This window comes from Bos mutus, chromosome X, assembly GCF_027580195.1.
Source record: "Bos mutus isolate GX-2022 chromosome X, NWIPB_WYAK_1.1, whole genome shotgun sequence".
NCBI lineage: Eukaryota > Metazoa > Chordata > Mammalia > Artiodactyla > Bovidae > Bos > Bos mutus.
The window spans coordinates 99,174,007-99,195,083 of NC_091646.1; the positions used below are offsets into that span (position 1 = coordinate 99,174,007).

Consider the following 21,077-nt stretch of genomic DNA (forward strand, 5'->3'; position numbering starts at 1 on the left):
AGTAGGAAAGAAAGTGGGTATATATCTCCTCTTAAGTAGCATCTTATGGTGCTCATGTGTTATATGTAATAAGGACACAAACGCTTGCTTTCTTTGGGGTACAAGTGGGGGCTCTTAAGAGGTCTTACAGGAGGTCTTCTGTCTTCCCATTTCTTTAACTAGAAAAAGTACACTGTGTAAACATGTCTTCAGGCATCTCATCCTAGAGTACTCGTGCTCCATACGCAATGCTCCTGTTAGACAGCTAAACCATAGCTGCCTCCTTTGGTTTCCACTTGACCTACAAAAATGCTTTTGCCACACCAAGCATTGGGAAGTACAAGATGCCTCCTCTCTTTACTATGTCACCATTTCAGATCAGTTTTTAACACCTCAGTAGTCACAGGAAGCAAACAAAAAGCATTCAGCTACTTAAGCACAGTACAAGTTGGTAGTTAGAAGCCATCCCATCTGCTTTGTGCTCCCAGGCTCTATAAATGGTGGACTTGGAGCTACCCTCATTTGTTTGGGGCAGAGGGGTGAAGTACCAGTGTTTTTGTCTCCCTGAGGAGTAAACAGGAGCCATCACACTCTCCTCCTGGGCCATGGATTCAATGTGACTCTGATTCTTTCCTAAATTTTCAGACAACTTTAGAATACATGAGATTGGTGGAGTAATGAAGGAAATGTCAATTTTTGACCTCTTTTGTGAACCCTTTTGAGGTAAATCTTATTCCCATCTCTTAGAATGAGATAAACTTAGCACTTACTGTTTTCAATTGAAGGCAGTAGCCAAAAATGTGAAATAACAGAGGCCACTGTGTTCATGATGTAACAGCACAGCTTCAGAAGAACTCAAGTTAAATCAGAGTCAGGACATGAGGAAACAGCTAATCAAAATTGCTCTCAAACACAACAATGTAAAATTGAATATTTTTTTTCTAATTAAGTACAGTTGATTTACAATGTTGTGTTAGTTTCTAGTGGACAGCAAAGTGACACGCACACACACGTACATATTCTTCTACATTCTGGTTTGTTAAAGGATATTGAGTATAGTTCCAGGATGTTGAATATAGTTACAGTAGGACCATGTTGTTTATATATTTTATATATAGTAGTTCGCGTCTGCTAATCCCAAACTCCTAGTTTGTCCCTCCCCACCCTCTTTCTCTTTTCATAACCATAAGTTTTCTATGTCTGTGAGTCTGTTTCTGTTTTATAAATAGATTTATTTGTGTCATATTTTAGATTCCACGTGTAAGTGATATCTTAATATTTGTCTTTCTGACTTACTTTGGTCATCCCTAGGTCCATCCCTGTTGCTCCAAATATGACAGACTGAGTATGACTACTTGGCATTTGAACACATTACAACCTCTTCATAGATGACAAGGAAGCAGTTGCATTAATTACCAGGCCTATTGAAGTTGAAACTCCAGAAGCTAGAACTTGATCAGGACAGTCTGTGCAGTGTGGTGCAGCTGCTAAATAATGTAGATTAGTGCCCTCTTGGGTCTCCACATTAATTCCCGAAGAGCCAGGAGTTTAGGATTTGATTTTAGCACATCTCTTTAGTTAATCCCTATTGTTTTACACTGGCCAAGGTAGCACCATTCAAGGTGGCAATTAATGCTCTCCCTCAAGCCGAAACTTCAAGGATTGCTTTCCTTTATTTGCATCAGAATTTGGGACATAGATGTTTGTTTTGGGTTTAGTTCCTCTGCTACAAACATCATTCAGAGAAATGAAGTTTAGCTTTAACATTGGCTAAAATGTTTCACTACTTAGGGAAAACAAAATGCTGAAAATCAAATGTTTGGCACATCCAGCTCTCATTGATAAGTTTGCTGCTAAGTCTCTTCAGTCGTGTCCGACTCTGTGCGACCCCATAAATGGCAACCCACCAGGCTCCCCCATCCCTGGGATTCTCCAGGCAAGAACGCTGGAGTGGGTTGCCATTTCCTTCTCCAATGCATAAAGTGAAAAGTGAAAGTGAAGTTGCTCAGTCGTGTCTGACTCTTTGCGACCCCATGGACTGCAGCCTACCAGGCTCCTCTTATGGGATTTTCCAAGGCAAGAGTACTGGAGTGGGGTGTCATTGCCTTCTCCAATTGATAAGTATAAGAGTAAAAAAATAAGTAAAATGAATAAGTTTATCATTTACTGCATGATGATCATAAACCATGCTATATTTTTTTTGTAAAATCAGCCATCTGACATCTATTCTTCTTTCTTTATTTACTAGAAATATATCTATTAATTTGTCTGAACTAAGAGTCTGATGTTTTCTTTGCGAATTGAACCAGAACAGGCGAGAACCTATAATTCTTTTGGCGATCCCTACTCCAAACTTCTGAGAAGCCAGATATCTTTCAGCATCCTAGCCCACTTGAAAGGGTCAAGTTTTCAATGTTAAGCCTGAATCTGTTGAGTAGTTTAAAAAGAATAACTGAGAGCTCTCTGATGCCTGGCAGATAGTAGGCAACCAAGGAATATTTAGTACATCATTGGAAAGAAACAAAAGTTCATGAAAGATGCCAAGAATTCAAAGTACATCTTTTCCACACTCATGCTGCCTGTTCATAAGATCCCTTTTACTCTGGTACCCAGCACAAGGTTTTCCTCATGAAAACCTCCTTCAAGAGTGGGTTTCCCACAATCATATACAGGCATCAAAATCCTATTTCCCCACTTTTCTTTCAAAAAAAGCAAAATACTGACAGTTTCTCCCATTCCCATTCGTAGATCCCACAGATATTGGGGAAAAGTTATTTTTATGACCTTAAATTATCTAGTGCGCTATTGTGAATTACCATTCTCAGGACTATGTATTTTAGTGATTTTTGTTTATATATATATATATACACACACACACATATACATATATATGTATATAAAAATTTGTGAAGTATGTCACCCAGAAGGGATTTGCAGTCAAAGTAGGATGGGGAATTTTGGACAAAAGCACTTTTCTGACATTCTTTAACTCAAGAATGTAGATTTGATTTTCTTCGTTGCATTGTTGTATTGTTGCATTCTACTAGATTTTTTTCTAGTTTGGTTCCAGTCTCCTCATAGTGAGAGAGTGTATGTATAGTTTCATTCTTCAAAATATTCCGTGCTTGATATTTGCTGCTGGCTAGAAAGCTTAACCGGAGAAGTCAATGGCACCTCACTCCAGTACTCTTGCCTGGAAAATCCCATGGATGGAGGAGCCTGGTAGGCTGCAGTCCATGGGGTCGCTAGGAGTCGGACACGACTCAGTGACTTCACTTTCACTTTTCACATTCATGCATTGGAGAAGGAAATGGCAACCCACTCCAATGTTCTTGCCTAGAGAATCCCAGGGACGGGGGAGCCTGGTGGGCTGCCATCTATGGGGTCACACAGAGTCGGACATGACTGAAGCGACTTAGCAGCAGCAGAAAGCTTAACTATAAGATAAATAGATTTTTATGATCATTTCCTCAGGTCTCATTTTAATGGGAAAAACACCCATACTCCTAATTCATTTGCAACCCTGAGTTTATCTATCATCTTAAATGAAATAAAATTTATTATATTTTACAATGAGCTTAACCATTATCAGATCAGATCAGTCGCTCAGTCATGTCCAACTCTTTGCGACCCCATGAATCGCAGCATGCCAGGCCTCCCTGTCCATCACCAACTCCCGGAGTTCACTCAGACTCACGTCCATTGAGTCAGTGATGCCATCCAGCCATCTCATCCTCTGTCGTCCCCTTCTCCTCCTGCCCCCAATCCCTCCCAGCATCAGAGTCTTTTCCAATGAGTCAACTCTTCGCATAAGGTGGCCAAAGTACTGGAGTTTCAGCTTTAGCATCATTCCTTCCAAAGAAATCCCAGGGCTGATCTCCTTCAGAATGGACTGGTTGGATCTCCTTGCAGTCCAAGGGACTCTCAAGAGTCTTCTCCAATACCACAGTTCAAAACCATTATAGTATAACCATTATAGTACCTCCTTTAGTGAATGATGACTTGTATAAAGTCACTGGGATAACTTGTCTAAATTTTCTCTGTTTTAAAGCCTGTGTCTGAGACAGTAAAGAATCTACCTGCAATGTGGGAGATCTAGGTTCGATCCCTGGGTTGGGAAGATCCCCTGGAGGAGGGCATGGCAACCCACTCCAGTATTCTTGCCTGAAGAATCCTATGAGCAGAGGAGCCTGGCAGGCTACAGTCCATGGGGCCGCAAAGAGTTGGACACAACTGAGCACAGCACATTCATATTTTAAATGTATGTGCTTTGGTGCAAATTCTCAGTTTTTATTTCTCATGAAAAATATATTCTTCAGAATGAAAAATGCATTCTTCCACAGTTTCTTAGTCATGCTACACTCTGATTGAAGTGAATATTGGGGCACAAGGGTTAATCTGTTATTTTGAAAAGGAATGTGAGGGGATGATCAATTCACTGTGGAGACAACTTTGCATTGCCAACAGAAACCATTAACCTCTTAATTTTATATTGCATAGCACTTTGGGGGAAATAAGAATATTTTATTTTCATGTATGTTGGTTTTATTTAGTTTTCTTTGAATTTTCTCTGAAACCAAATTAAACATGTTTTCACTATGTCTTTTCTTGGTAACCATTACTAGGATTCAATTTTCGACTTTTCTGTTTTTGTTGTTGATTGCCAGTCTTTTAATGGTTTTCTAACACCCCTCATATTTGCTGTTTTTGCCTAGCTATACGATTCTGCTTATGGCTGAGTGGAGTAGCAAAAGGCATGAAATACCATTTTAAAACAGCAGTTGAGCAGTATTCTGGAACAAAAACAAAAATATGATTATGGGTTAGGGCGTCCTCCCAGTTCCATTCATTGAAACAGCACAGGTTGAGTGCACCGAGAATCCTTGAAAATTCACAGGCCTGGCCTCCTATAAGGGTTGGCCTAACAAGATATTTAGAAATAGAAGACTGCCTGTGCCATGACTAGTTCAAAGAATTCTGCAGGCTTGGATTGACATCAGGTCTTTTCACTCCCTGAGATAATCAAAGGATCTCTGTGAATCACTCTCTCTTATTGACTGCCAGGCCAGGCAAAGAGACAAACCACCTGAGATCAACTCTGCCATCATCTTGTAGGCCATTTCATTTCTTTCAACCAGTAGAATTTCATGAATAGAAAAAGTTAGATTTCTAAAAATAATTTTGAGGCTAGATATGTGATTTAACATTATGCTATATTGTATCCTATTCAGTTATATTAGTATTCTACAGATGTGCACAGGAAAGTAAGCTGTTTTTGCCCTTAGCCAGATAAAGGACTGGATTTACACAATGCCAGAGTCGGCAATTGCAACTTGCTCTGGTTGGAAAGTTTCTCTAGCCACCTGTCACAATAGAGAAGTTTTATCATTAGAGATTCATTTCTCAGGAGTAGCTCTCAGAAGGCTACAGACATTCTCATCTGTAATACAGAGAGCTCTGATTATAGCCATGAGCACAGTTATCTGAATGATTATGTGAGGCAACTTTAGTTGAAATTTTGCCTGAAGAAAAAATAACTGTATTTGAGTCAGAATACAGGAAAAGGTCTTGGTCACTGACTTTGGTCAAGTATTTTTTAATAGAAATAGATTAAAGTTGCCCCAAATAATGCTCTATCCTATTCTGACACATTTAATAATAATAAAAGTAACAAAGATCTGTTCTCCAAAAGATATATCTCCAAGTGTTGGTGAACTTTTTTTTTTTTTCAATTTCTTCTGTGAATCCAATGTTTTGGTCTTAGATTACTTGAACTTTTCTCTGTTTTCTCCACAAATACCATTCATCCCATCATAAAACTATTGGCCTTTTTTTCTCAGAACAAATATTGAGCGATGGACAAGACAACCATAATCTCTAACCTCATTAGAGCTTATAGTCTACAGTAGAGGCAGTTAATGGGAAATTACAATGTGATGTTATACATGCTAAGACAGAAATAAAAGGGCAAGAGAGAACACAGGGTTTTAGGGTCAGCTACCTGGAGAGAGAGATGTCCACATTTCCAAGGTAGGACTCAAAGGACGAATACAATTTACTCAGGAAAAGGAAGCTGGTCATGGGATTGTTCTAGGAAAATGAAACAGCATGTTTAAAACCAAGTATAAAGAGGGATAGAGTGTATGCTGGGAAATAAAACATAACATATCTCTATAGCTTCTGCAAGTAGTAGAAGATACCACGGGGACTATGAAAAAACTTTTGAGCCGTATTAAAAACTACCACTTATATCCTAAGGAAAATAAGGAATCACTGGATGATTGAAGGAGATAATTATTACGTTGCTTTACAAATAAGATACTGTATCTGCTTCGTAGATGAGTAGTATCATGGCAGGATACCAGCCAAGAGTCCTGTAACCATGTTTGAGGCAAGAAATGCATGCTGATGACCTCAAGTAGGGTAATGGTGTTGAAATGAGGGAGAAAAGGATGGAATCAAGAAATACTAGAAGGTAGAAGAAGGGATTGGTGACTGATGGGCTCATTAATTGCAAAATGGTGAAGGATATAATAGAAGAAGAGGAAATATCCAAAATAATGGCTAATAAAGGCCATGACTATAAAACACTGAGACAGGAAAAAAGAATACACAGAAAGAGGAAAAGCAAGTTGGGGAGGTCCGAGAGTGGATCCATATTTAGTGCTGTTGTTGTTTGGATGGCTGTGGGATACCCAGGTGGAAATGTCAAGTAGGAGAATACATATGCAAGTGTAGAGAACAAGCGGGGAATCTGCACTGGAGATACAGAGTTAAGAATTGTGAGCTTATGAGGTGTAATTGTATTTGAGGGTATGGGCAGAATGTTAAGAAAGAAAAGCCTCAGACAGAATCCTGAAGATTTATGGTGTAGGTAGAAATACCCAGAAGACCTTCCTTGCTCCTTTAGCATCACACATCTTTCAGCTCCTTTTCCTTTGGTCCAGATGCCTTTAGCTTTGTTCTTACTTGAGTAACGCTATATTCCAAGTTGGCTTCATTAAAGGACATTGATATCTGTAGTATCTTTCAAAGAGCCAATGTTTATATTCTTTATGTCATATCTAATATTCTGTATGTAATATAAAAAAGCAGGATTATTTTTAAAACTTTGATCATGGTCATTGGGAAGGATGGTTCTTTTGTATCAGATAATCATGCCTTCATATTGTATAATAAGGAAAAATTCTTGATTATGATGCATAATTTAAGGAATTCTCAGTAAGTTACCTGTCCCATTTCTTTTATAACTACTCTTTTAAAGGTGAACAGATCCTTGAAGGGAGACTCTGCAATCTGTTCCACATGCTATTTATACTTAAAAAGTGTTAAATTATCCTAATCATACTTATAGTAACAATCAAGATTAATTGCAGCTATATTAGGGTTACTTATTATTTGTTCTACTTTAGCAGTAACACAAATCCAATTGCACAAGCAATTTCCATAATCCAAATTGTGAAAGGAAGAGGAGGGAAAAAATACCATGCATAGTTGGTTGAAATAGTATTCAAAATAAATCCATAACCAAATGTTTCTCTAAAATTCCCTTTTTGAAAAGGAGCTGATTCTGAACAGATTGTATATGTGTCTCACTGGTGGAAGTGGATTATCTATCTTGAATTGGATTGTGATGACGATGACCCTATTCTAAGTAAACCAAATCTCTTGAACTATATAATGAGATCAGGAGGAGCATTCGGCCTGAGAACGACAGATTGCAATGACGGAGATGACTTCACTAATGTTTTTCCAAGCCTCTTTCCTTGATGTACATAATACTGTGATTTTTGTCCTGCAGAGATTCCTGATGTAGTTTTGTATGCTCTTTTTTTCTTATTCTTATTTTCATTTTTTTTTTAAGTAGAGCTGAATGAGTGGCAGGAAGCTGCGAAATCTATCTTACAAAAAGGTGATGAGAGAGAATCTAGAATCTTCTTTTGGTTTGCAGCTGGAATGCAGAAAAACTATCACCAGTAAACATTGGACTGATTCTTTTTTTTTTTTTTTTCCTTTCTTTCTTTAGGCTGTGAGGAGGCAAAAGTTGCTTGAACAGAGTATCCAGTCTGCCCAGGAGATTGAAAAATCCTTACAGTTAATTCAGGAATCCCTCTCATCAATTGACAAGCAGTTGGCAGCTTATATCGCTGACAAAGTGGACGCCGCTCAGATGCCTCAGGAAGCCCAGGCAAGTAGAACCTGGGATGAGCTTCTTTGGTTTTTATTATCTGACTAAGACAGTGGTGAATTTTAACTTAAAATTTATTCATCTAGTTGCACAGAGTGTTATTTGATCGATGGATTTGACTGTTTGGAGATAAGGGGGGAAAGAGCTCTAAATTAGTACTCTAAGATTTATTTTCGAATGTATGTAATGGAGGAACTTGAAATAGACACTTAAAAGACTGGGGCAGTATTACACTGAAGTCTGCTATTTATTACTATTTTTGATCTATACTTTAGCTGGAGGGAAACCATAGGAATGTAAATTATAAAGAAAATATTTTTGGTGGTGCTATTAAAAATGCAGCCACAAATATTTTCTTATCAACTCGCCTTTATTATCCTGGAATCAGAATTCACATAACCTATATTCTACATTTAATGTATTATAAGTAGTTAGTAACAAGGAATTAGAGATATAAATTTACATTTTATTACTAATACTAATATTCTCTATACTCATACTCACATATGATATATTCATACTCACATATGATATATTCAGCACTATTTAATCTGAATTATGAAATGTATTAAACTAATTTTTCTTGAATCAGAGTTAAAATAGTAATGAAAATAAATCCAAGTCAAATTTATACTGAGTAAATTTAGGGTATATTCATATTAATTTTCAACTTGGACAGTAATGCTGTATTTCTATTTTTAAATAACATTTGCTTGTTTGTAAAATATCATAAGTATTATTTATATAAATGTCTTTAGAGTTTTCTGATAGTAAGGTTACATAGCTAATTTTCATATCATATATATATTTTAGGAACCCAACATACAGGGATAACTCAGACTGATACATTATAATGTGAGGAGCATTAGAAGGTTATCTGTCCATCCACAAGGCCCTCTCCCCACTAATTGGTGGAGATACATGAATGTTTCCACTTAAAAATAAATTTGGATTTATGAAATACTAGATTTATAAATTACGGTTATGATGCCATTACAGTGCATTAAATCACAGTTAAATGTTCAAAGCATCATTGAACATAATAGCATGGGTTACTTTACCATATTGTATAAGTTTTGACAGAGAAAAGTCTTTGAGTGCATGGGATAGAGTATAAGTAATTTGGATGGGCTGAAAAAGTCTAGAGTGGTGGGATTCCTCATTGACTATTTTTTTTTTTGAATTTTGGTTTTTTATTTGTTTTTAATTGAAGGATAATTGCTTTACAGTATTGCATTGGTTTCTACCAAACGGCAACATGAATCAGCCATAGGCGTACCCATGTCTCCTCCCACATGAATTTTAAATAAAGGACTTAATTAAACAGGAGGTTTGTAGACCTTCTGGGTTCTCCTGCCTTGTTATAGATACACCCATTTATTTGGGAAGGAACACACAGACTTAGTAATATTTTGCTTAAAGACAATAGATGTAGCTGTAGTCTATTGAGATCTACTCTCCACTGGAAGAAATAATGTTTCTATGCTGCTATTAGAAAGGGCAAGCCCCATGTAAGGAATCTCCCCATGAGTCTCCCTCTCTGCTCATTAAGTATTTGTTAGGCTTCCCTAGTGGCTCAGCCAGTAAAGAATCTGCCTTCAATGCATGATACCCAGGTTCGATCCCTGGGTCAGGGAGATGCCCTGAAGAAGGGAATGGCAACCCATTCCAGTATTCTTGCTTGGTGAGCTATGGTCCATGGGGTCACAAAAGGTCGGACATGACCACATGACTTTCACTTTCACTTCACTTTTATGCGAGTTATCCCATGTTGGGTCCTAATGATTACTGTTTATTTTTCTAAGGGTTCACAAACCATTTTATAATCTGTCCTAGAAATTTTCAGGGGATAAAGATCAACTTTATAATTATAATATCTTCTTTAAAATTAAGTATATTTGCCATGAGTCCCTTTACCATTTACTCTTACTTCTCAAACTGTATGAAATATAAAAATTTAGGTTTCTTTCTGGAGAAGCATGCCTAATGCTGATGGTTATTAATCAGCCCTGGAGTTTCTCTAGATTAAAATATACAAAGGCAGCCCTATTGTGTTAGAAAGATGCCATTCAGAAGAAGTCCTTAGGGCTTCCTTGGGACTGTGCTCTCTGACTTTGCTTTGGTTCCAAGGTACCTTAGATATGGCCCTCTGCTGCTGCTGCTGTGAAGTCGCTTCAGTCGTGTCCGACTCTGTGCGACCCCAGAGACGGCAGCCCACCAGGCTCCTCTGTCCATGGATTTTCCAGGCAAGAGTACTGGAGTGGGGTGCCATTGCCCTCTCCAATATGGCCCCCAGTGTCCTCTAATGACTTCCAGACATTGAACTTGAACTAGCTACTCTCATTGCTTGACAATAACAAAAATTGCTGGCAGTTGCTTAGTGGCCTAATGGCTAGGAAAGTGAAGTTGGGGACGTTTTTGATGATAAAATCCTCATGATAGTTTTCCAAGAGGGCCATATGTAACCTCCCTGGTATATACACTTCTTCAAACTTACCTAGTTTCGTCAAGTTCTCCAGCATTGTCTATTTTGAAGACTCTTTCAATTTGAGCCACATACAAACATTTTTAGGCAAGCTTTAGAAAAATGCATGATAGGAATGGGAAATTTTTACTGAATACATGATTATAAACTAAAGGCAGAGTAGAACTGCTTATTTTGTTTAATTTAGTGACATGAATTTGGAAGAATGTTTGATTAAAGATGTCTCATACCTTTTTGAATGTAATTAAGGAAAAATTTGAATGGTATAAATATTAAAATCAGTTATACTATAAAATAAATGGAGTTCCTTTTTCAAGCTGGTAGAATGAAACTATAAGTAACAAATTTGAGATTGGCAAAAGTTCTTAGTGTCTGAGGTAAAAATTGGGAACTTTCAGAAAAAAAATATTGTTTACTTGAAAAGGTTGTTGACCCTGAAAGTTTGTTTATTTACTTATGAATACATGATTCCATAAACATGAATATAACATGCTAGTTTAATAACATAAAGATTTTTGTTTTACTTTCTCAAAAACTATGATAAAAGATTATTAATAACAGTTCAAAATATTGTTGATAACAGCACACAGATTAGGAAATTTCAAATCTACTTGAAAAAAGAGATTTTGGAATACTAACAAATTCAAATCTATTTTCCCTACATTTCTGTTTGCACCTGCATTTTCAAGATGATCTTAACTTTGAATTCCCTAAATGGTAATATATTATAAAATGCATGATACCCAAAAGCTATGGAAACACTCTTTTCCAAAATTCTTTTTGTTTATTTATTTATTTTTGCCACACCATGCCACATGTGGGATCTTAGTTCCCTGACTAGGGATCAAACCCGTGCCTCCTGTACTGGAAGTGTGGAATCTTAACCCCTGGACTGCCAGGAAAGTCCCTCCAAGCTTTTATTTTAAGATGACATCAAAGTGAATTGTTTTCTAGGACAGAGTTAGCAACTACTCAGATTTACTTCAGGGATTGCCTTTCCTGAAGCTCAATATGAATCTCCCCTGGAAGAAACAACTAGAGAATAAAGGGATTGTCTCTGAAGTGAGAACTTAAGCGCAGTGTGTCAGATGAAGAACTTCCTAAGAATACCACCGAAATGACATTTTTTCTAAGCTTATATAATGAGGCTGCATTTAAGGCTTTGTATAAATGAAAATTCACACCCAATGTGTTTCTATAAATTGGCATAAAATTTCATTGCTAATTAAAAGATTAATGGGGTTAGCTTTCCCTTTTCAGAAACTGAGTACTCTAATACATCACTGAAAAGCAGGACAAGACGAATGGCATTGCCATATTTGGTCATCTTATATCTGCTCAGTTTTCCTGTCACATATTGGCCACATGGATTTGTGGATGTTTGACTCCACCGTGTGGCACGCTGGTAGTTTTACTACTAAATTTCAATCTGTAAAAAGAGTCCTTTTTTCGGCCCTTTAAGAGTGTTTGAGATTCTTAGGTATTAAAAATAAAATCAGGATTAAAGGAATGGGCGCAATGTGTATAATATTTTGACAGATATACTCTTATTTTACATAAAAGTAAATGTAGATCAAGTCACTTTCTTGAGCATAAAGGAGCTTCCCACTGCCTCTGCATATTCATTGACCAGTTATCTGTCATGATGAGCAAACTGGGCCTTCTGATTCTAAACCAGATTAAAAATATTTTACCTTTTTATTTAGTGCCATGAGCCTCAGGAGTAAAGTTTAACCTTTTAGAAAGTAAAACCACATCCTGCTAGGGCAAACATTGACTGGAGTGTTTTATTTCAAAAAAATAATTCTTAAGAAAACCACATTCTTAAATCAAATGACTGCAGCATCAAAATGCCAGCCTGTATAAAGAGAGGCTTTTATTCAAGTATAAAATTAAGATGACATCTTATTAATTCAAATACTATAAGGCAAATGGGGAAAGCTCTTCTTGATACAAAAATTGATTATCTGAATACATAAATCAAAAATTTGAAGATATATTTAAAAATAGTATGATTAAAATATAAAAACCCCATGAGTGTTTCTTTAAAACAACTATACAGAATATAATCATCAAAATGGATTACTGCAGAGAAGCACATGGCATGAATAGAGTTGTTTACTCCTTAATTTTACTGAAGAAATTGGTAAAACAGAGATTTAGTTTTATCACCTAAGGTCTGGAAGCAGAAATCCAAGTCCGTAGCTTTGCATGGCAGGCCAATCAAGTCAGAATCTCTAGGTGGACTCAGTCATCAGAATTTTCGGAAACCACCCCCCCACCCCAAGTTATCCTAACAGGTATCTAAGGTTGAGAACTTTGGAAATGGCTGACCAGTCCCAGTCTTTCCCGCCCCCCATATCACGTTTCTCAACACTGTTTCTCAACATTCTCACCTATGGCTGAGTCACGATTTCACTGGGAGGAAGATGGGGTGGAAATCAGACATTGGTGACTTCTATCTTGCTTGTTTTTTTAATCTTATGGGAAATAAGTGAAGGCAGACAATATAGCTGAGAACTCCTGCATGAATGAATTAATTTAGACAAATAGAATTTTCCTTATGGATATTTTAAGAGGAAGAGGAACTTAACTTAGTCATCTTTTTTTTTTTTTTCTAATTCCACATATGTTAATGTGACAGTTAGCTTCTCTAAATCATTGTAGGAGCTGTGATAACTGTGTCTAAATAGCCAATTAAATGCTGTGTACTTATTAAGATTATACAGGTTCTTTAATCTGTATTTTTCCCTTTTATAGTAATCTCATAGTTTGAATCTCCAATATGTAAGAACAATCTAACATGAGTACCTGTTGAAATGCTCCACATCATTATGTGTTGAAGATACATGTTTTATAGAGGAGAATGTGATCCCTTTATTTAGATTACCACAAGAAGCTTTGGGGTTGTTAGCAGTGACTGTGATTGCTAAATTGTTCAGTTTTTTTATCCTGCAGACTCCTGATTCCATCTTCTGCAGCCTCATATCTCACATAGTAGATTTATGTTCATGAGTGAAGTCGCTCAGTCATGTCCGACTCTTTATGACCCCATGGACTGTAGCCTACTAGGCTCCTCCCTCCATGGGATTCTCCAGGCAAGAGTACTAGAGTGGGTTGCCATTTCCTTCTCTAGGGGACCTTCCCGACCCAGGGATCGAACCAGGGTCTCCCTCATTCCAGGCAGATGCTTTAACCTCTGAGCCACCAGAGAAGCACAGGGAAAAAATAAATGACTACCAAAGGAGAGGACCTTATAGTCAGCATAGAAAAGTGCTCCGATATTTTGCTCATGAAGCTAGGACTTTTGGGTAGTCCAGATATCTACAGAACAGATATCTTCCTTCCATCTCTTTTTCCATCCCAGTTAAAATATGGTTAAAACTTAGTATCAATAAACAGAAAAGAGGGAATCTTCTTTTCACTAAAGAAAGCTGTTAATTATAGATGATTGAATTAGCTGCACATCAAAATAAATAATAATTGAGGTCTTCCTGTATTTATTGAAGCTAAATCTTCTCACTCACTTAAAATATATTTGGCTCTGTTTAAATGAAAACATTCCAAAATTCTCAAAGTTATTGCTTAAAAAATAAAGACCTAAATGCAAATTTTGGTCTATCAGATTAAGCTTATGATTTCATTATGGAATAAAAAAGACTTTTATAGTGTATATAGACACATTTGATTGCCAGATGACTCAAAACAGTCTAACTTTACAGCCTACTTCACCGATTTATGAACTAGACAGCATAAACCCATATAGGGAAATTCATCCAGGAATAATGGAATAATGAAATGATTTAATCACAGAACAATAAAATGGGCCGTGATTACAGATATTTGGGCTCTGATATTAAACTCCACATAACCGTAACACACATTTTCCTTTCTTTTTACCCAGCAATATAGATATAATGATAAACAATGCAGTGAATTTTAAATCTGTTCTGACACTGAAATGCTGCCTATGTGTATTACTATATAGAACTGATTACTCCCCAGTATAAAATGGCTATTATTGTTATTTTGACATGTTTAATATTGTGGGAAATAATCACAAGCAAGAGTTGCAGAAGATGTGAAAATTTACATTTTTTCCATGTCCCACATTTTAAAACTACAAACTATCCAAAATCCTTTAGTATATTATATTTCTTTAATTTTGTGAGTATGTGTTGTATATGGCCATTTCACCATCTTGAGGATGCCGTATCAAAATTACTGTTTGTTTAAAAATTACTCATCTAACTATTAAATTTCCCCATTTGTAGTCTTAACATGACATCTAATATTTTTATTTCTGAAATATTTTCTTTGGAGTCATTTTCTTTATCTGATGTGAAAAAAGCTTGAACAATTATCTGACATAAAGTTTCCTTTATTCCAGTAAATAGTTACAGCTTAATTTTGCTCGCCATTTTCTGTCATTAATTTGATATATGAGAATGGTCTGATGAGGTAAATCATGATAAAAAGCCCTGTTCTCTGCTCAGTTAGTTGTAAAATGCTATATTGGATATGTCATTAATGTTTGATTTTTAGTTTTATAATTTGCCCTTTACCATCTTTAATGGAAAAATGGCTATTTTCATTTCCATTGTTGTTTCTTGCTTTCAATATATAGTGCTAATTGTGAACATAATTTCTGTATTATCAAATGTCTTATTTTTGTAATGCTATGATTATTTAATTTGCTTTATATTATTTCACTTTTTTATGAAAAACATCTAGTGATCCTGAGAAGTATTAAGTTGAGAGTTCCTTTTAGAGAATACATGGGGGTTCCAAATCAGCATCATGCATTGGCTACTTCCTTTCATTTTATTTCTTTTGGAAATTACTGATTTAATATGAGGCTAAGATGAGAGTTTCACATAATCAGTTATTTTCTTCAAACACTTACCATCCATATCCTGGTAGATGTGTATTTTAAGTAAACATGGAACTGAGATAGTACAGTCTTTAGACCTTTAGCAGATGTTAGAAATCTGGTAGCTAACTTTGGAAATCGTTATCCTCTGGATGAAATTGTCATTTCCCTATATTTCCTTCTATATTACAAAAGGGTTTTTTTTAATGTTATTTTTTTCATTGTCTGATTATAATATCAGGAAAAAACGATCCATCTTTTTAAAAAGTAATTTGTAAATGGGAGATTGTCCACTTTGCATAGAAGTTTCCATAACAGTTATTTAAACAAATCACTTGTCTATTTCACAATAAGCCTGCCCTAAAGTGGTAAAGCATTTTTAAATTATACAGTTTCAGAATAATAATCAGATGATGGTAAATAAAGAAGGTGGCAAAAGATATCCTAAGTACAAACTAAAAATTAAATATCAGTTGAAGGTAAGAATTGTGGAATTAATTTTAAAGGTGCTAGCTAAATATAAGTATGGTTCATGACTACAACCTTCCCAAAGTAGATCAATTAGAGATATCTATCCATTTTTATCTTATAATTTTAATAATGAAATAAATTGTCATCTCTAAATAAACACACTAACTGCATGAGAGTATATTTAGTACATGAGTATATGTTTACACTCACTAAGTACATGAGTAGGATTTCTCAAATTTACTTGCGTGATATATTTTGCCAAAAAATCAGAAGAATATTTTGAACAAATAATTATATTCCTCTTGGCTATTAACACATATTAATATATAAAATATTCTGAAAAAGTTCTATAGTATTATTATCCTTAGTTTATAAAATATATTTAATCACTGTGCTCCTATCATGCATAATACTTAATTGATGAAGAAATTTTGATCTCTAATCCTATTGGAATAACACTACAGATATGAGAATTTTTCTAGGAATTCTGCCTATAAATTATCATAAAATCTCAGTTTTATATGACAGTCAGCCATCATTTTTTTCCCAGTTTTAATGGTTTTAGTAATGGTGACCTTTCTAAGAGTACAGAAATTCATCCACTCAATAGTCTATGTTGATATAAATATGAACATTTCACAGTCCATGTAATTCTTTGCATTGAAACTTAAAAATTTGTGGATTTTTTTTCCACAAGTTACATGGTCCTTTACATCCCCATTTGACAGATAAAAGTTAAGTTTTTGATAAGTTGTTTATAAGTCATTTTTGTCCTCATTGTTTTTAAATCATAAAAACATTATGGATTGTTTGAAAAAATTTGAAGTTTATCATCAGAAGGCCTATGTTTCTGTGATCACTAAAACTATTTTGGCTTTTTTTTTTGTAATGCCATGCTACTGGAGGCAGCTTTGAGGGGGCAGTCTTTAAGGGGGAAAAAAAACTTTATAAAAGAAAATCAAATTTTGTTAGAGAATAATTTTATTATTTTTGGCAAGTGACGATCCCAGTTGTGGATGTGACTGGTGATAGAATCAAGGTCTGATGCTGTAAAGAGCAATATTGCATAGGAACCTGGAATGTTAGGTCCATGAATCAAGGCAAATTGGAAATGGTCAAACAGGAGATGGCAAGAGTGAACATCGACATTCTAGGAATCAGCAAACTAAAATGGGCTGGAATGGGTGAATTTAACTCAGATGACCATTATATCTACTACTGTGAGCAGGAATCCCTTAGAAGAAATGGAGTAGCCATCATAGTCAACAAAACAGTCTGAAATGCCATACTCGGATGCAGTCTCCAAAGTGACAGGATGATCTCTGTTCGTTTCCAAGGTAAACCATTCAATATCACACGGTAATCCAAGCCTATGCCCCAACCAGTAATGCTGAAGAAGCTGAAGTTGAACGGTTCTATGAAGACATACAAGACCTTCTAGAACTAACACCTAAAAAAGATGTCCTTTTCATTATAGGGGACTGGAATGCAAAAGTAGGAAGTCAAGAAACACCTGGAATAACAGGAAAATTTGGCCTTGGAGTACAGAAAGAATCAGGGCAAAGGCTAATAGAGTTTTGCCAAGAGAACGCACTGGTCATAGCAAACACCCTCTTCCAACAACACAAGAGAAGACTTTACACATGGACATTGGCAGATGGCCAACACTGAAATGAGATTGCTTATGTTCTTTGCAGCCAAAGATGGAGAGCTCTATACAGTCAGCAAAAACAAGACTGGGAGCTGACTGTGGCTCAGATCATGAACTCTCTATTGCCAAATTCAGACTTAAATTGAAGAAAGTGGGGGAAACCACTAGACCATTCAGGTATAACCTAAATCAAATCCCTTATGATTATACGGTGGAAGTGAGAAATAGATTTAAGGGACTAGATATGATAGAGTGCCTGATGAATTATGGATGGAGGTTCTTGACATTGTACAGGAGACAGGAATCAAGACCATCCCCATGGAAAAGAAATGCAAAAAAGTAAAATGGCTGTCTGAGGAGGCCTTACAAATAGCTGTGAAAAGAATAGAAGTAAAAAGCAAAGGAGAAAAGGAAAGATATAACATCTGAATGCAGAGTTCCAAAGAATAGCAAGGAGAGATAAGAAAGCCTTCCTCAGTGATCAATGCAAAGACATAGAGGAAAACAAAGGATGGAAAAGATTAGAGATCTCTTCAAGAAAATTAGAGATACCAAGGGAACATTTCATGCAAAGATGAGCTCAATATAGGACAGAAATGGTATGGACCTAACAGAAGCAGAAGATATTAGGAATACGTGGCAAGACTACACAGAACTGTACAAAAAAGATCTTCATGACCCAGATAATCATGATGGTGTGATCATTCACCTAGAGCCAGACATCCTGGAATGCAAAGCCAAGTGTGCCTTAGAAAGCATCACTACGAACAAAGCTAGTAGAGGTGATGGAATTCCAGGGGAGCTATTTCAAATCCTGAAAGATGATGCTGTGAAAGTGCTGCACTCAATATGCCAGCAAATTTGGAAAACTCAGCAGTGGCCACAGGACTAGAAAAGGTCAGTTTTCATTCTAATCCCAAAGAAAGGCAATCACAAAGAATGCTCAAACTACCACACAATTGCACTCATCTCACACTCTAGTAAAATAATGCTCAAAATTCTCCAAGCCAGGCTTCAGCACTATGTGAACCATGAACTTCCTGATGTTCAAGCTGGTTTTAGAAAAGGCAGAGGAACCAGAGATCAAATAGCCAACATCTGCTGGATCATCAAAAAGTCAAGAGAGTTCCAGGAAAACATCTATTTCTGCTTTATTGACTATGCCAAAGCCTTTGACTGTGTGGATCACAATCAACTGTGGAAAATTCTGAAAGAGATGGGAATACCAGACCACCTGACCTACCTCTTGAGAAACCTGTATACAGGTCAGGAAACAACAGTTAGAACTGGACATGGAACAACAGACTGGTTCCAAATAGGAAAAGGAGTACGTCAAGCCTATATATTGTCACCCTGCTTATTTAACTTGTATGCGGAGTACATCATGAGAAACGCTGAGCTGGAAGAAGCACAAGCTGGAATCAAGGTTGCCAGGAGAAATATCAATAACCTCAGATATGCAGATGATATCACTCTTATGGCAGAAAGTATAGAACTAAAGAGCCTGTTGATGAAAATGAAAGAGGAGAATGAAAAAGTTGGCTTAAAGCTCAACATTCAGAAAACTAAGATCATGGCATCTGGTCCCATTACTTCATGGGAAATCGATGGGGAAACAATTGAAACAGTGGGTGACTTTATGTTTTGGGGCTCCAAAATCACTACAGAAGGTGATTGCAGCCATGAAATTAAAAGACGCTTACTCCTTGGAAGGAAAGTTATGACCAACCTAGACAGCATATTAAAAAGCAAAAAAAACATTACTTTGTCAACAAAGGTCCGTCTAGTCAAGGGTATGGTTTTTCCAGTAGTCATGTATGGATGTGAGAGTTGGACCATAAAGAAAGCTGAGCGGTGAAGAATTGATGCTTTTGAACTGTGGTGTTGGAGAAGACTCTTGAGAGTCCCTTGGACTGCAAGGTGATCCAACCAGTCCATCCTAAAGGAGATCAGTCCTGGGTGTTCATTGGAAGGACTAATGCTGAAGCAGAAACTCCAATACTTTGGCCACTGATGCGAAGAATTGACTCATTTGAAAAGACCCTGATGCTAGGAAAGATTGAGGGCAGGAAGAGAAGGGAACAACAGAGGATGAGATGGTTGGATATCATCACTGACTCAACGTACATGAGTTTGGGTAAACTCCAGTTGTTGGTGATGGATAGGAAGGCCTGGTGTGCTGAGGTTCATGAGGTTGCAAAGAGTCGGACACGACTTAGCAACTGACTGAACTGAACTGACCATCCCTGAAACTTAAGGTTCAATAACTTTACATTAATTCCTCCTGTAAGTAGTAATTTTCACTCTACCCACATCCAGTTCTTCTGTGAAACTAAGTATATGCACTCTGCACCTTCCAAACTCAGTCTTTGCTAGCGTGGTTCCCACAACCTGGAATGGGATCCTGTTTTCTTATTATCTTATCTACCCCTCTAAATTGGAGCAGGAAATGACAGTCTCCTCCAGTATTCTTGCCAGGGAAGTCCCATGGACAGAGGAGCATGGTGGGCCATAATTCATGGGGTCGCAAAGAGTCAGACCCAACTTAGTGACAGAGCATGCATGCACCCCTCTAAGAAACTTATCAGCCATATGGAACTTAAATATGCCAATTTCTTGAAATTTTTATCAGATTCTATAGTAGAAATGTATATGTGTCTTGTCCTTTATGTCATAATTTGAGATTTTGCTATTATATTGCACATATTTCTACTTTGTAATTCACTCATATGTTTACATTCTGTTTCCCCAGAAATTCTTTACAAATAGGGTCAATTGTTTTGTTCTCACTCTGTGGAATAAGATAGTAGATGAAGAATTTCCTTCTTGAATTGATAAGCTAAACTATATAGATAAGATTAAATGTTTTTTCTGATAAATGTCTATTTGAAGAATATTTTTATTTTTAAATCATAATTTAAGAGGCAGTACAGTTGTTTAAAGGGCAGTTGAATTTGCTACTTTACCTTGGATAAGTCAATTTTTACCCTCATATGTAATTGTAGTTGAGGATGTAAATACTTACCTTCATTTGATTAGGTAATCAAATGAATGTTTGTGAACTGTTCAGACATAAGGTCACACACATGTCTACTTTGGCAATGATGATAATGATGGTTTTTCCTGTTCAGACATAAGGTCACACACATGTCTACTTTGGCAATGATGATAATGATGGTTTTTCCTTCAGGACTCTTCTCTCACCCCTCTAGTATAAAAGGCTGGTGGAATTATGTGTATATTTCTTTATTTCCTTTGCAATATACACCTTATGTGCCAAATGGATTAATGAATTAAACACATGTGGACAGATCCTGTTAGAGTTATAGAATTTGAACCCTCTGCTCTCTCTAAATATCTTTTTAATTTTCACCTCATCATTATCCTTTTGTGATTTCCATACTGACTATTTACTTTCTTTTTGATTTCT

General features: G+C 36.4%; 1 protein-coding gene across 6 annotated transcripts in view; it reads left to right on the forward strand.

Annotated features, from left to right (window-relative positions):
* Positions 1-21,077, forward strand: part of DMD (dystrophin) — a 2,671,852-nt gene that overhangs the window by 1,275,601 nt on the left and 1,375,174 nt on the right. For all 6 annotated transcript variants that reach the window (XM_070365439.1, XM_070365442.1, XM_070365443.1 and 3 more), the window contains one exon: positions 8,006-8,167. In XM_070365439.1, the coding sequence (XP_070221540.1) occupies positions 8,006-8,167 (162 nt within the window). The remainder of the gene's footprint in view (positions 1-8,005; positions 8,168-21,077) is intronic.